The sequence below is a fragment of the Sinohyriopsis cumingii genome, chromosome 10, assembly GCF_028554795.1.
Source record: "Sinohyriopsis cumingii isolate HCF-2022 chromosome 10, ASM2855479v2, whole genome shotgun sequence".
Classification (NCBI taxonomy): domain Eukaryota; kingdom Metazoa; phylum Mollusca; class Bivalvia; order Unionida; family Unionidae; genus Sinohyriopsis; species Sinohyriopsis cumingii.
In genome coordinates, this window is record NC_142970.1 from 73,657,446 (window position 1) to 73,674,002 (window position 16,557).

Below are 16,557 nucleotides of genomic sequence, written 5' to 3' on the forward strand. Positions count from 1 at the left end.
GACAGCGAGGACACGGCTTAGGAGATATGTTAAAATCGGCCTTTCGTTCGGTGGCCCCGGTGTTGAAACCGATGGTGACACGCGGATTGCACGCCTTGAAAGATGCGGCACTGACGCAAGGCAAAGAATTTCTCCAAAATGTCATCATCGACAAACAAAACCCTAAAGAAGCCTTCATGAGGGCAGGCAAAAATGTCTTGCTGCAAACGGGCAAAGACATTTTAGGCCAACGAGAAACACCTATAAATGCCCTGCACGCTACCGAGTCAGGCATTCAGCAAGGACAAGGCAGAAAGAGACGACGAAGAAAACACCCTTTCACCAGACTTCAAGCGAGAAAGGCCAAGAAAAGAAGAACCGTTCGAGACTTAGACGTTTTCGATTATTGAGAAAAGAGACAAAAAAATGATGCACCGAGAATCTTGCGCTTGTTCCAAGACGGAACTGGATCTGTTTGCCATGCCCCCCACGATGATGACGATGCAAGAATCTCAGTGGGTGGAATTTCACCCCGTCTCCTCACTGACCGATTCCGCTCCCATCGAGGTTGAAATCAAAGGACAGCCCGAAGATTACATCGATCTGAATAGCAGTTACTTGTACCTGAAAGTCAAAATTCTAGATAAGACTGGAGGTGCTATAGACGATGAAGCAGTAGCTCCCGTCAACAATTTCATGCATTCCTTGTTCAGTGGAGTGGACTTGTATTTGAATAACAAACTGGTCAGTAGCAGCATGGATACTTACCATTATCGTGCCTACCTGGAAAATCTCTTGACGTACGGAATAGATGCCAAAAACACTCATCTCAATGCCTGTGTGGTATGGGAAGCTGACGAACCTACCAAGTTTGAAATATTGGAAACTGATGAAAAGAAAGACAACAATGATGGATTTGTAGAACGAAGAAAGAGAATCACGGGAGCCGACACAAGTTTAGAACTGATGGATCGTTTGCATTTGGACATGTGGTTGCAAGAAAAGTATTTGCTGAACGGGGTGGATGTCCGCCTGAGACTGAATCGTAGCAGTGCCGCTTTCCATTTGATGGCTGATAGTGACGGTTACAAAACCAAAATCTTAGAAGCCAGACTCTACGTACGCCGTGTGGAAGTGTTACCTAATGTGGGAAACGACATCAGTCAGACGTTGAGTAGAACGACTGCCAAGTATCCCATACGACGCGTGGAAGTGAAAACCTTCACCATTCCCAAGGGACAGCGATCCATGATCGAAGATCATCTGTTCCAAGGACAGTTAACCAAACGTTTGATCGTTGGTATCGTCGAGAATACAGCCTTCAACGGAGCTGCCGAAAAAATCCTTTCTACTTTCAACACTTTGGCGTGTCCAAAATCGAAGTCAGTCGCGATGGCAAGACCTTGTGTACCCGACCTTTCGAACCTGACTTTACCAAGAAGAATTACTTGAGATCGTACTTGTCCCTGTACGAAGCCACCGGACAGTTAGGAACCAATACCAGTCACGGTATTACGTACGAGGATTATGCAGGAGGCTACGCTTTGTGGGCTTTCGATTTCACTCCAGACCAAGGCAGCGACGAGGGACATTTCCACCCTATAAAATCCGGCCAGATTCGTGTGGAAATTCAGTTTAAAGACCGAGACCCTGATGAAACGGTGAACGTCATCCTGTATGCAGAATTCGATAATACCATAGAAATCAACAGTTTGAGAGAAGTCATCCTAGATTACTAGAAACCATGGAAGACTGTTATCCCTCTTTACCTAGTGGAGAAACCTTTAGTGTTGGATTATTGTTAAAAAATGTTAGAGTTGTTGTTGTTTAGTGTTAATTGATTCTTGAATAAAAAATGTTGTGTTTTGAAAAAATTGTTTGATGTTATATTGTTGGATTATTGTTAAAAATGTTAGAGTTGTTGTTTAGTGTTAAGTGATTTTTGAATAAAAAATGTTGTGTTTTGAAAAAAATGCCTTTGTCTTTTGTTTAGCTATAAGAATGTTGGATTGATGCTCTTTCATTTCTTACTATCCCTCTCATGACACTCACTGAACGTTGCGACTCAAAAACCGTGTGGGGGATGTTTTCCTTCACGTCCGCGCTTTGACTTTAAGAACCGGGTTGTTTCCAGTCTAACCATCCATTGTCGACTCATCCTCTTAAGAAGATGTGCTCCAAACTAGCTAAACTCAACGAAGCCTACGTGAATTTGCATAGGGTCAGACAGTCTGATACCGAAGCCAGAAGAAATAGAGAATGTGAGAATGTTAAAAATCACTGAAGACCTGATAGAAGAACTCTTCAGAGAAGAAATGAACAGGGAAAAAGAAGAATGGACAGAGAAGTACAGACTTCAGAGACAGCAGCAACAACAACAACAACAAGAGCAGCCTTTCCATTGCCTACCCCTTTTTTTAAATTTAAATTTAAATTTAAATTTAAAAAAACGTTTTAAAAAAAAATAAATAAAAAAAATCCCAAAAGCCCAAACTCTATTCCCCATGTTAATTTCCCTTGTCCCTAGACAGACCCAAACTCTATGTTAAATTCCCATTGTCCCTAGAGTTGCCCACGATTTTTCTCCATGTTAAATTTCCCTTGACGCTAGAGTTGCCCAAGGGGTCTTGTAATGCTAATTCCCATTGACGGTAAAGTGGCCCACTTAACTACTCACGAGGCCACTTGTTAGCTACGATTAAAATTAGAACAGGAAGGATACAAAGTCGTGGAAATGTGGGACCACTAGTAAGATCACCGTCTGAAAACCTATTCAGAGTTTAAACGCATCGTGGACCCTCTGAACCCACGGGTTAGTTTGTATGGAAGACGGACGAATGCTACCTGTTTGCTGTACCAAGCGGACGAGGAGACAGGAGAATACATCAAATATATAGACGTGTGTTCAGTGTATCTTTACGTGTGCAAATAGTGTCACCTTCCTGCAGAGCGCCTACCATTGCTGATGACAAAAAATAATCGACTTGAACCATCCTGTTTTACCTCATCATTGCCAAGGAAAACTGACGTTTCCCTTGTGACATGTGATGAAACGTGCAACCAAGCTCAACATTGTTAGCACGCTCAAGAAGAACTTGCCTTCACTGGGATGTGGGTCAGAGTTGAAGTGTTTAAAGCTCTGGACTAGGTATACCAGTTGCTAAATGTGTGCGAAATCTGCCACTTTCCTAAGACAGAACATTACCTCAAGGGTGACGAGGCTCAACAATGAATTTTCGCAGAGTACGTGGCTCCTTGTTTTGAAATTGAAACAAGAAGACAGCAGCTATCCTTCCTGGTTCCACACTCACCAAAACGAAATGAAATTCAAAGAGAAAAAATTTGATCAGGAAGACATCACTTTAGACCACATCGAGAAAAATGAAGGGAGGCGTTTGTTTGCCAAAGTGATGTGGAATTGTTTGTGGAGCAAAATGGAACAACCACCGTGTTTACCCAAGACGAAGTATTTGATAGAACCTGCTCGCTACTTCTAGATGATTTACGACAAACCAAATACATGAAACACTTGGACGTCCATCGCGAAAACTTGATCCTGGTCAATTTCGAAGAAGAACTGGACTTTGTACGGGCCCACGAATTTGGAAATGTTATTATTGCAGCCTACGTGACAGACCATGCTCGTATAAAATTGTACGAAGCCTTACAACAGTTAGGAGATCGTGTGCTGTATCTTGACGCTGGGATCTACATTGGATAACCTTGGTCACCGTCATCCTAACATCGAAGAAGACCTTTTAGGAATCTGGAAGGACAAGCACCCCGACGGTCCTAACAGTGATGGTTACTAATACCGGGACCCAAAAGGAGAAATGCACGCTGAGTGCAAAGTAAAAGGATTGACGCTCAATCATCGCACCTGTCACTGGTTGAACTTTAGCGATTTGAAAGAAGCCTTGCCATCTGAAGATGATCAGAACTTTCAAGTGACCACATATGAACCTCACAAGCTTGTACATATACCCTCACACCAAATCGTCAGAAAACCCTTAGAAACATTGTATAAAATTGTGTACCAGAAGCGAGTGTGGCTTCCCTACCACTTCAAATGCAAAATTTTGTATCGAGCTTGCATTCAGTTTTCATATGATTGAAGATAAGGATGTTGTTAAAAACAAGGAATCTTTTTATCTTTTTTGGATTAAATGTCACTGTACTGTTTAACAATCAATACTACATTTTTACTGGTGCGCAAACCATAGAGACTACAAGCATGGTACAATATAAATCGCAGTGACTATGACAATGCAAGTTGTATGGGTTTCACGCCATGTTTCAGCACCTGATAGGGAATACGTGACAATCGATATATATGATGAAGGAAGACTCCGAGAAGACCCACGAGAAGCTACTGGCAATTTTTCTCACATAGAATGGCCGGGTCCAAGACTCCATCGCTCAAGAAATGCAGCCTTGCATATGTTCATGACATGTTGTGCAATGTGAGAGTACTGTCCAGAGTAACGCCTAGGTTTCGTACTGATTGTATGAATGTAATGTTGGTGTTGCTGATATTTATTGTTTGAGGTAAAGGATGTGAATGAGAAAGTCTTTGTGTTGTGATCAAAATCGCCTCAGTTTTATCATCGTTCATCTGCAGCTTTTTACATGTCATCCATGATTTCACAACGGAAATGCACCTCTCTACACCTTAAATGGTAGCATCAACTTCAGTTGGGTGGCTAGATTTGTATAGTGGGGTGTCATCAGCGTACAAATGATGAGACACTGGATGATGATCTATGACACTTTAGAGCGATTGAGTGTACATAATGAAGAGAACAGGTCCAAGAACAGACCCCTGTGGAACACCACAACACAGATCAACTGGGCTGGAGTGTATTCCATTTGCAGATACAATTTTTGTCCTGTAGACCAAGTAGGACTTGAACCACATTAAGGCTGTATCATGAATGCCAAATACATGCTGGAGACGGTGAAGTAATATATCATGGTCTATTGTGTCAAATGCTGCAGACAAATCAAGGAGGGCGTGGACTGTAATCTCTCCGCTATCCAACGCAGAATGTCATTACCTACTTTTAGAAGAGTAGTTTCAGTACTGTGGCAAGTGCGATATGCAGATTGTACATTGCTAAAACGACTGTTTGAATTTAGATGAGATACAAGCTGGGATAAAACCTTTTCTAAGATTTTTGATATGAATAGGAGATTAGAAACTGGGCGGTAGTTCTTTAAATCGTTATGGTCAAGTGTTGGTTTCTTCAGCAGAGGCTTTACAATGGCAGTTTTGAAAAATGATGGGAATTCCCCTGATGAGAGAGAGGTATTAATAACATCAGTTAGTGAAGGCAATACTGGATCTAAGCACTAAAGCAGCAGTGATGTTGGAAGTGGATCAAGTTCATATGACTTTGGTGCACTCTTCATCACGATTGTACGTACGAAATCCATAGAGACTAATATCGTTAGTCCTCTCTCATATGGAGCGGCATCTTAAAAAAATGAGCAATACCATAAACTATTAGTTACAATTGCTCTAGAACAGACGTTTGGGCAGAATTCTCAACATTTGTTGGCCTCACACTATTTCAAACACCGCATGGATAGAGATTTGAAACCAAACCCATCATCCAAGAAGTACAGATGAGCAGATAGAGGTCAGTCGGACAGGTGTTCCGAATGCTACCCACGTCCCTTCACAGAATCATCAAAAAATGGACACCAGACGGCCGACAAAAAGAGAGGCAGACCTAAAGAGACCTGGAGGATGACAGTGGAGAAGGAGACGAAGGAACAAACGTTGACTTAGGGACAACTGGAGAGATGTGTATCAGACAGACCAAGATGGGGAGATCTTATTGCGGACGTATTTGCTACATCGCAAAGAAGACTAAGTAAGTATATTCACTGATACATAATTCGTTGTTTCCTAATGCAATGCATCCCGTGTTGTAAACATTAAAAACTGTTTTGCATAAAGAAATATTTTAGTCCTTAATAATTGTACTAGATAGTATTTCTGATGAATTTATTTCAATTGTATCCTCCTTCTTTGACTATTTGTGATCGTTGAAGCAAAGTGATCATCATTGCATAGTTGAAGTTTCTTTTCAGTTACTCTGATGTCTAATATATTCATCATCTGTCTAATATGGTCCATCTACTGTGGTGTCTAATCGTTATACCAGAAGGTGAAGATGTTATTGCTTAAACTTCCTCTTTCCAGCATTTTATACACATTTGCCGATACATGAAAGCATTATTCAAATTTACTTTCATCCTCAAGATTCATCTTTTATACAAGCCCGAGTTCTTGTTCAAAATGTATGTTCATGGTCTATTACTATTTTTGAAGGAATAAATCAACCCCATACCATTAAAGAACCATGTGATTTCAGTTGTTTGCTCAGCGATGCAAGCTTTCCTAATTTTCACTCATTCGGGCTAATGTTTGCAAGTTTCCACTGAGCGATTGATACCTGTTTATACGTGATGTTAGATATTCAAACCCATGAAAACATACAACCTTGTACTGTCACTAATTTCCCTCAAACGTTGGTATGTAAAATGTCAAATAAACATTTGATGGCATCATTCATTTTACCTATTTTGTTCATAGGTCTTTTTTCAAAGTCAAAATCTGTTCTGAATAGATAATAATCAGACGTTTCATATTTCTGATCATAAACCCAGTTGTACTTTGACTATACAGTAGTCAAATTTTCCGAAAGATTTTGACTGTTGCCACCATAAAATGTGCACATAATTATATTTCTTTTGAAATGTGTGACCGTGAACTTAATTTTTGCTTTTTTATTTGTCTTAATTTCTTTGGTGGCAAAAGACATATTGATGACCTCTGTAATTTTCTTTTCACTTGCTCTGGAATCAGTAAATCCAATAATGAACTATTCATCGTCGATTTTTTTAACAGTTGACATTTTAATATATACTACACTTTTCATTATTTTGTGTTAGACCATACTTTGTACGGAACGTGTCGACCTGTTTGTTCTGTGCCGACATTAGTAAACACCGTTGAGAAGTACTAAGCATTAAGAGGCTTTAAGTGCTAAAAACTAGAAATCGGGCCAAAATATGAATGGTACTAAAATAAATCGATACATATTGTCAACATGGGTCGTAATAGATAAACTTTTGAGTATAAGGAAAGACAACTATGTCAGGGCTATACTCTAGGAGTCCGTGTATGGTTACTATTCTGTGAAAATAAGATAAATCACCACAATCGTCATCAGTATCGTCAACAAAATCATCACCACCACCAGAAGCAGCAGCAGTAAAACAGAACATGGATTATGTTAAAATGTAAATGACTGTCTCGTAAGAGCCCACTGACGTCTGTTACTCTGCATCATTTTCCAACTTAAACAACAACTATTTAACACCTACAAAAATATAGCCTGCATATTATTAGTTTCTTTAAAATATATAAACATTAATTCTTTACTTGATGTTGCAAGAGACACTAAGAATAACTAAAAGGTACAATTTGATACTATGAACTTTTAAAACATTCTATACTGTGTTATCAATTTCAGCAGTTGCAAAACTGCGATTCTTTCCCTCCCGTGTCTTGAAAATCAAGATCTCGTTTTGAGACAGCCATTTACAATATTTTAACATAATCCATGTTCTGTTTTGCTGTTGCTGCTTTTGGTGGTGGTGGCGATGATGCTGACGATGATGCGTATGAAGATTATGGTGAATATCTTATGTTCACAGAAAACACTCCGGTGGCTTAGTGGATAGAGAGTCCGCCTCAGAAGCGGGAGGTCGTGGGTTCGAACGACCAGCCGAATCATACCAAAGACTTACAAAAATGGTACTAAGAGCTGCCTCGCTAGGCTATCGGCATTGAGTTTAGTGTTAGGACTGTTAGGTCTGGTGTCAGGATAAAGTGACTTTGGTGGGACATCATGCTACATGTCTGCGGCATGATGCCCAGTGCTAGATATCACTAAAAACTGCCACACTGCAGACATCATAGCGATATGACTGAACAATTATTAAAGCTACGTTAAAGATCCTAATCACAAACATACACATGTTCACAGAATAGTAAGCATACATTTACTTAAAGAGCATAGCCTTGACAGGGTTGTCTTTTCGATATTCAAAATACGTTTGTATCCTTAACGACCGGTGTTAACAATATTTATCGATTTATTTCAGTACCATTTAAGGTTTTGGGGTTAATGTAATGCTTTACTATTTTCTTAATGCAAATTTTCAGCACTTCCTGCCTCTTAGTGCTTCTTAGCAGTGTTTACGAGGATCAGTCAGTCTGTGCTCCGAGATCAGGTTGTTACACCTGCTCGGTGATCTTACCATGTTAAAATTGCTGTTACAGTAAAATGGAATCCTTGTTGTTCCAAGAACCTCTTTTTTCAACACCCGCCTGTCAAATTTAGTTTTAATATATAGTAGGACGGAAGTGCAATATTACGGTAAATAACAAAACTCGACTACTCATTATTCAATAAACATCAGTTCTAAACATCTGCCTGTCGAATTCATGGATATTTGCAACTGAGCCAGATTCCAAACATCTTGTGCATTTAGGACACTGCAATTTGGCCATTATATATTTGCTGCATGTTACACACGTGGCCGCAAACAATACAGTTTCGTTTATAAGCAAACAGATGGATATATAATCACGAATTCGTTTGTTTGTCCTTGGGTAATTATAATAAACTAAACATATTACATGATCTTTCTGATACAAATATAGTTGGCGAATGGATACAAAAGTACATAAATCATAAATTCAGCGCACATTCTTTTATGCAAGCAAAGAAACAAAAATTAGGTAACATTCAAACAGCTAGGTAGGTCATATTTATTATTTAATGTAAGTAAAGTCGTACATTTTTTGTTTAGTGAATGATTAATTACAAAGTATACGAATTCAGAAATACTTATATTCAAGTTTAAGATTGAATTAAAGCAAAGTCATAAAAAACCCATTTCCGGAGCATTAATTAAAACGTCTAAACAATTACTACAAGTTCTATAGCGCTGGTGTGCTTATTTTGTTCAATGTTAGGATTATTTTCCCCATTTGAAGCATAACAATATTTCATTCAAAGTCACGCCAATCGGCTTGTCTTGGATAATTTAAGGCGCGTAGAAGTTTTTTTTAAGCGTTCGAGGAGAAGCTATATTATTTAGTATTATTGTTAACTTATCATGATAGCGTATGTATGTTTATACTAAAAAGATAGCCTCCACCACTGTTCATGTTGACTGCATCACTATATCTACGTATTTCAAAGCTGTTTAATATAAAAGCCGATATCCTATTCCAACATCAATATTTATTAGGAGTCACAGAGTTCCAGAAATATAAAATATTACAAACAGAAACGACGATAGCAGGGAAACAATTTTATTTTCTTTTACATACAAGCAAGAACAGCAATTCTTGAAAAATATTAATTGGGTTTTGACATCACTTTCTTTTAAATACATGCAAGATCAGTAATTCTTGAAAAATATCCATTGGGTTTTGGCATCACTTTCTGTACTTTATTCAATTGTATCATGCCAAAGAAAATGGAACTAAATGCATTTCACAAAGACAGGCAGAGACAGATGACCCAAGCTGGCATGGGAATGTATAAAATCTGCAATCCTTGGATTTCGAGTTCCATGATCTACCAACTGAGTTTGCTCTGTTCCCTATTGCAAAATTATATTTTCATTATCTTTTCAACATGTGATAATATTAAGCCTGTAAAGACATTGTATCACTCAATCTGCAGCTCACTGTATAATGATTATACACTCCATGTACAATATGGCAATACCCTTACGATGCCCTTGCCGTCCAAACGGTTAACAGCAAGAGGTTGTCATATCCATAGAGGTTAGCAACAGTACAATAATGAGGAAAAATAGCAATTTCAAAAGACACCAAAATAATTACGAGTGGTATGAGCACAAAAAAATGACATTGCACAAACTGATTAAACTAATAGCTATTATAAAATAAATATCCAAGAAAAATACAGCCTGCCTGTTGCTAGAGTCATTAATCGTACATATATATGCTGTGTCGTCATGCAATTATCACCAGTAGTTTTACCTTTTTATGATACTTAGTTGATGACATTAAGTGACAAATATATTCATAGTTTGAAAATGTCAGAAATATAAACAAGGATATGAATTCCAATAACCAAGATCATGGAATGTAATAAAGGTCAAAACTGGAGTATTTGCCAACAATAGGATAACGAATCAGACTCAAGAAAAAAAATCTACTATATTTGTTTTATTACTTGGGTGGCCAATTCTTGCTGATAGGTGTAAACGAGACTTTACCAGACCTATTTACTATACATCATTGGTGGAACTAAGACATTCTAATATGAAATACAGTACACCTTACCTGAAACAAACACCGACTCATTTAGGATTAAAAATGCATACATCAAAAAGCATATACATACAGCATTAAATATACTGGTTCATTTTAATCTTGCATTAAATTTGCTAGAAACAATAATTGTCAATTATTTAAATCTCCTGGTATTAAATAAAGTTCCGAATGCATTCACACTGTCTGTAAGAAGCGTTCTTCTCGCCATCTGAAGAAACATCTCACCAAGCAACTGAATTTTGATCTGCAGTCACATTCAGACTGAAACTGGATAATTTAATCATAAGTTATATCACTAAGAATATCAATATGACCTAACACTGGACTGCTATAACCATTATTGTCTGTGAAAAACTTGAATTATAAGCTTCATCACCAATATCGATACGACTTAGCACTGGGTTCCTATAAACATAAAAGTCTGTTAAAAATATTTCTACTTATATATTTCTCTGATAATGTATTTATCTTATATCGGACAAAAACACAGACAGCAGACCATTCAACTTGTACGAAATCTATTATGTTATATTACTGGATGAGGAACTGTGAGGGGTCCACAAGACATGCCTCTTGTAGGTATTCGGTGGTAGCAGGTCCATCTGTTTCAAAAGAAAGCAAGAAAACAAATACAATTGCAATACTGTTTTATATAATTGTATTTTGCAACTAAAACGTCATATTGTATGGATATGAGCGTGTGTATTCATTTGAGAGTGCGTGTTTGTGGTGGCCATGTGAGTGTTTGACCATTTGAGTGTGCGGGTTTGTGGTGGCCATGTGAGTGCACACGTTTGTGATGGCCATGTGAATGTTTGACCATGTGAGTGTACGTGTTTGTGGTGGATTGATTTATTTGGTGTGGTCCGTCTCAGAATTACATTATTTGACGGACCCCCTAGTTCCAAAATTTAAGGGATGTTATGTCTGTCTGTTTTTCCCCTTTAGTATTTGTGTTTGTTTTATTAATTTAAAATTTAATTTTGAATAAATGTTGATATAGGATTTATAAACCGTCCTGACTAGTGTATCGCTACTCCTTAAACCTGGCTGGTTTTGGAATTACATGATTGACCCAGGTCAGTGGATCAACGTTGTCAGATGTGTGATATGTGTTTGTTGCTACATTGTTTTGCATGTTTGTATCCCTTTGTGCTTTTGTTCGGACTGGCTAGTAGTGATCAAATTATCTACGAGTTGTTGTTACTTTTATAATAGTAAAAATGTAGAAGCATTTAAGTGTAGGTAATATATTATAAGAAAAGTATATTTGTTGTGTGTATAGAATAGTATAGCATGGAAAACAGATAGGCAGGTGTTGGTAGTATTTGTCTGTTAGTATGTGCGTTGTATGCGTAGTTGTTATTAGAGACAGTAATAAAGGACCTCTTAAGGGGTACCCTTATATATATTTGGAGTATTAGAGGCTGATAATCTTTCATTATAAATTCGTGTACAATAATTTTGAATTAGAAATCTTCTCTTATTTCCATGATGGAGCTGATATACAAAATTAAGTCATTATATATCTTCTTAAATATTTAATTATAATAAAATTTACGTTATTATGTAGTTATGTAAAAGAAACTCTAATGTAAGTAGAGAAAGAAAGAAGTAAAAGCTGTGTGGCTTGGTGCACACAAAAAAGGAGAAAGAAAAATTCCATTGCTTACCACATGGGTTCAACTTTGGATCACTTACTTAAGCACGAACTGCAATCACTATACGCATCATCTAGTAAGTGAACATTATTCATCGTTCACACTTGCTCAGTGAGTGCTAGCTCAAATGCTGCGGATTCATTGTCAAATATTATCTTGGTTAGGTATGATTAAGTCATGAGTACATTGTTCAAAAGTGGATAAGTTCAGAAAATTCAAGTTACAAGTTACTAAGTTTCTTTGATCTCTAATCTGATAATTTGGTATCAAAATCTTTTCTGTTGAAATCATTTTTGAAATGTTGAATTTAGTCTAATCATAATTCGTTAGTGTTATTAATTTTCATGATGGAGTTGATATACAAATTACGTCATATTTCTCAGCTTGTGCTTCGATACTTTCAACTTTGTTGTTTATACATTGGTATTCGTAGTCAGGATTCTCAGTGTTAGGTCCTCCATCTTGACTATGCATTGGTAATTGAAATTCTATATGCTTTGTTTAGGACCAATTATTCAAATTATTTAGATTTCTATCATTTTTGCTAGTGGTTAGTTTTCTTTGCCATGTACTCTTCAAGCTTATTATTCTTCTTTTATCGTCTCTGTTGAAGCTGGCTGTTCGCCTTATATGTTCTTTCCCTTTGGATATTTCCTGGATTCTCTTTTCTCGTCCCTTCCCGGTGACTTGCGTTCCTTAAAGAACTCCGTAATCGTCGCTTCTGAGGGAGTTCTTGGTTTTAACGCTGTTCCTTTTATTTTTTGGGTAGCTATTGGTGTTTCAGTTTCTTGTCTTGTTTGGGTTGATATTGTTGTTGCTACTTCAATTTGTTGTTCTACTGATGTGTATTTTTTCCTCTATGGCTATTGTTTCTTCTACGAGATAATCCCATGCTGGTTCAAGTGTTATCGAATGATTGCTCCAGGCTGTTTGAGGTCGCTGAAAACTGTGGCTTTTCTATGATGACAGAGGTTCCCAAACCACGGCCCGCGGACAACTTGTGGCCCGTCAGCTCTCAGAAAGTGGCCCGCGAGGCCTCTATATTTACATTAAGGTACAAATAAATAAATAACTAGACGAAAGCTGCACTAATGTGCGATCTACATTATTCTAGAGTCTAGAATGTTATTTCTAAGTCTAAGAAGTCTGTCATTTTGGTCGAGCACTCGGAGCTCCGTCGGCGTTCGATAATTCACTATGCGCTTGGTTGTGGTGCTCCAATCTTCACTAATTTACATAGTCCGCATCAAACTGTACTTGATATATAATTCCACTCCGTGTATGCCTCAGATCAGTTAGTCTTGATTAACTCTCGTGTCTGGAATTTTTTTGAAAATGACGTGCTGTGCACATTTCAAATGCAGGCTAAAACGTTTGTACAGGTCTACACTGTTCAATAGCTTGTCAACTCTACTTCTCTTGATCTGTTAGACTGTAATGAGGGGACCCGAGTGGCCGAGTGGTCTAAAGCGCTCTCCGTTACAGATCACTGCCATCTCACCTCTGTCTGCGTGGGTTCGAGTCTCGGATTCGGCTAATGTGGGTATGTGAGAAAGCTTGCCAGTAGCTTCTCGTGGGTCGGTGGTTCTTTCCGGGGTTTTCCCGGGTTCTTCCTCCACCATTAATACTGGCCGCCATGTATAGCCTATCGTGTGCTGAAAAATGGTGTTAAACCCCACAACAACAACAACAAAATTGTAATGAAATTTTAAAAGAATCTAGTTCGCATTTTCTCTAAAATACCTCCGAACTGCTCAATTATAATCCTACTTTAAACATGGCTATTGACCTCTTTAAAGGAGAGAACGTGAAAGTTTTTCTAGCATTTTGATTCAGCTTTTCACGTGAGTGAACTTAAGAGAAATGAAACGGTTATTTGATTAGACGTACCTAGCACCAATAAAATCAAGAACTGTTGCCCACTTTTGTTTTACTTTAACTACGGTTTGAAATGAAAGAAGCCACTGTAAAAGAATAAAGTAAAAAAAACGAGATTTTGTTCGCTATGGTAGTAAGTTAATACTTGACTCAGTAAATGCTGTTTACATGTCTCCAGACTGTACTTCATGCAATCAGAAAAATTAAATGGGCATGAACAATTTTTTCGCCTCCAACTTTACTCAAACGTCGTTCTGATTGATGACGCGGCGGTTATTCGATCTAAACTTGCATGTTACGAGTAGCAAATATGTTCGGAATCGAACTGAAGAGGACTTCAGGTAAGTCGTGATTGTACAAGAGTAGAAAAGAAGCTGGTGTTGTACTTACCGAGGCGAAAGTAGTCCAACTGTCCGATTTCCTGTCTTGCGGATTCTACCGCGTGCTTGGCAGCAAACAAAACCGAGCAGCTCATGCACATGGGCGGTTCCCCAACGGCTGAAAATGCAATGTATGAAAGGTGTATATATATATATATATATATATATATATATATATATATATATATATATATATATATATATATATCCGGGAATGTCAAATATATCCAATACATAAATTGAGTCAGCAGTCGACTAGAAAGGCACATCCCGTGGTGCCTCGTCCATTTTAATATTTTTTATGGTCGTACAAGCAGCAGTGTCTAAAATATAAAAAAAATCTTACTGAAGGGACTGTATAATCCAACACTCATACCTCTTGTCCTAAACATCGTTTATATGGTAACAAAATGTTTTACGGAAAATTCAAAGTATCGAAAGGCACCTTCACACATTTTCTTGATATTTGTAATCGAGTCTGTTTCAAATACTATATGCCGATTGAGGGTCATATATATATATATATATATATATATATATATATATATATATATATATATATATATATATATATATATATAGAGAGAGAGAGAGAGAGAGAGAGAGAGAGAGAGAGAGAGAGAGTAGCACATAGAATACGTATAGATCGACCACTGACTGAAACTTCCTACTGTCTGTTCCATAAAGAAGGAATACATGCAAAAAAGAAAACATTTCTTATTCCAGTGGAATATTTTATTTTGGTCCATAATCTCTTTATTGTTTAGATACTAAATATTAGTGATGGGGATGGTGTAGTATGACTGTCTGTTTCCAAGACTGAAGGTCAAGCACACAGCTGGTGTCACCTAATCTGCAAATTTCCGGGTTCATATAAACATTTTAAACCTATCTTTTGGGCTCATTCCTGATGCTAGGGTAGTTGAAAATAGTGCTTATAAGGTGACAAACTTATTCCGGACTAGATCTAGTGCAGTCTAGAATAATGATGTATATTTCAGTTGACCGGGTGTATCGTATTTGACACCTTAAACAGAGGTAATCCATCAAAATCATCGGCCATCGCTTTTACTGGCAGACGTCCTATTTGTCTGCATAATAGTGGTCTTTCCACCGTATGTAGTGGTAGACGTTCTCTTTTTCCGCACGTCATTTGTGCGCATTATGTTCCTGCTCAAAATAGGACAGTAAAAGCCAAATAGCAAATAACCATCCCGAGACAGAGCAGACTCGGTCCAATTTACAGACAGGCAGACAAAGTTATGTCTATGCTGACCACTGAAGGGGTAGGGGAGGTGAAGTCTTCTGGCGTAAATGAAGTATGACGCATAATTCGTTGTTGAGAAGGCGATTGAGAAGCAACAGGGGCAACGACAACAAGAAGAAATCTCGGCCTATGACTTGTTTCAGCAGTATGTTTTTGCAGCTACGCGATAGTGAGAAAAAATGGCGTGGGGGGGCTTTTCAGCCTATGATTTGTTGCAACAGCATGCTCTTGAAACTGCAGTCTCAGCGTGGAACCTCGGTTGATTTATAGAATCCTATCAGGTGAATATTTTGTCTCAGATTTATGAACAATTATCTTAATATTGCAGTGATGAGACTGTTGTTCTAATACCTTTGGATCTAAGCACCCCAAGAGGGTTGGGAGCATTCTTGAGAAGGTTCACCCTGAAGTCTACAGGGATGTCCTTTCCTAGTGGCGGCTTGTATTCCTGTAAAAAATAACAAAGAATTAAAACATTTGGATCCTGCATGTTGTGTTCCATAGTTTACACGGCGATTTGACATTGTTAATCGAATTCTTAATAATAAACAAGAGACGACAGATTTTGTTTTCTTCAACAGCAATGAGCATGCAACTATTCGCATAATATACGGCAATAGTTGCTTGCATTTTCCTCCGTTATAATTCAGGAAGAAAGTTATAACAATTCTAATTTATGATTTATTTAACTTTGAAGAAAAAAATGATTCACTGCTATTGATGTTCTTCATTCGATGACCAGCCTCTGTCTGGACGTTTTTTTTTACAGGTTTCTAACGTTATCGTGTTGATAAAGAGCTTTTTTCGTTGTACCGACCACATTCTACATATAAATAATCTCTTAAAGCATTGAAAACACGTGTTCTGCACAATTTTACCATCGATACTAGCTATATGACGTAAAATTACTTGTTTTGTTCGTTTAAACTCACGGCCAGCAAAGTGAAAAAAAACTGCGTCTTTCACATGTTTGAATATGACGGTAAAGAAAAAAAA

At 37.8% G+C, this 16,557-nt stretch overlaps 1 protein-coding gene across 1 annotated transcript in view; it reads right to left on the reverse strand.

The window, feature by feature from the left end:
- Positions 1-9,365: 9,365 nt before the first annotated feature.
- LOC149790387 (uncharacterized) overlaps positions 9,366-16,557 on the reverse strand; it is an 85,761-nt gene continuing 78,569 nt past the window's right edge. Inside the window, exons 33-35 of the mRNA XM_089972435.1 lie at positions 15,913-16,009; positions 14,305-14,412; positions 9,366-10,977 (exon numbers count right to left, since the gene is read on the reverse strand). Of these exons, the coding sequence (XP_089828561.1) occupies positions 10,907-10,977; positions 14,305-14,412; positions 15,913-16,009 (276 nt within the window). The 3' untranslated portion in view covers positions 9,366-10,906. The remainder of the gene's footprint in view (positions 10,978-14,304; positions 14,413-15,912; positions 16,010-16,557) is intronic.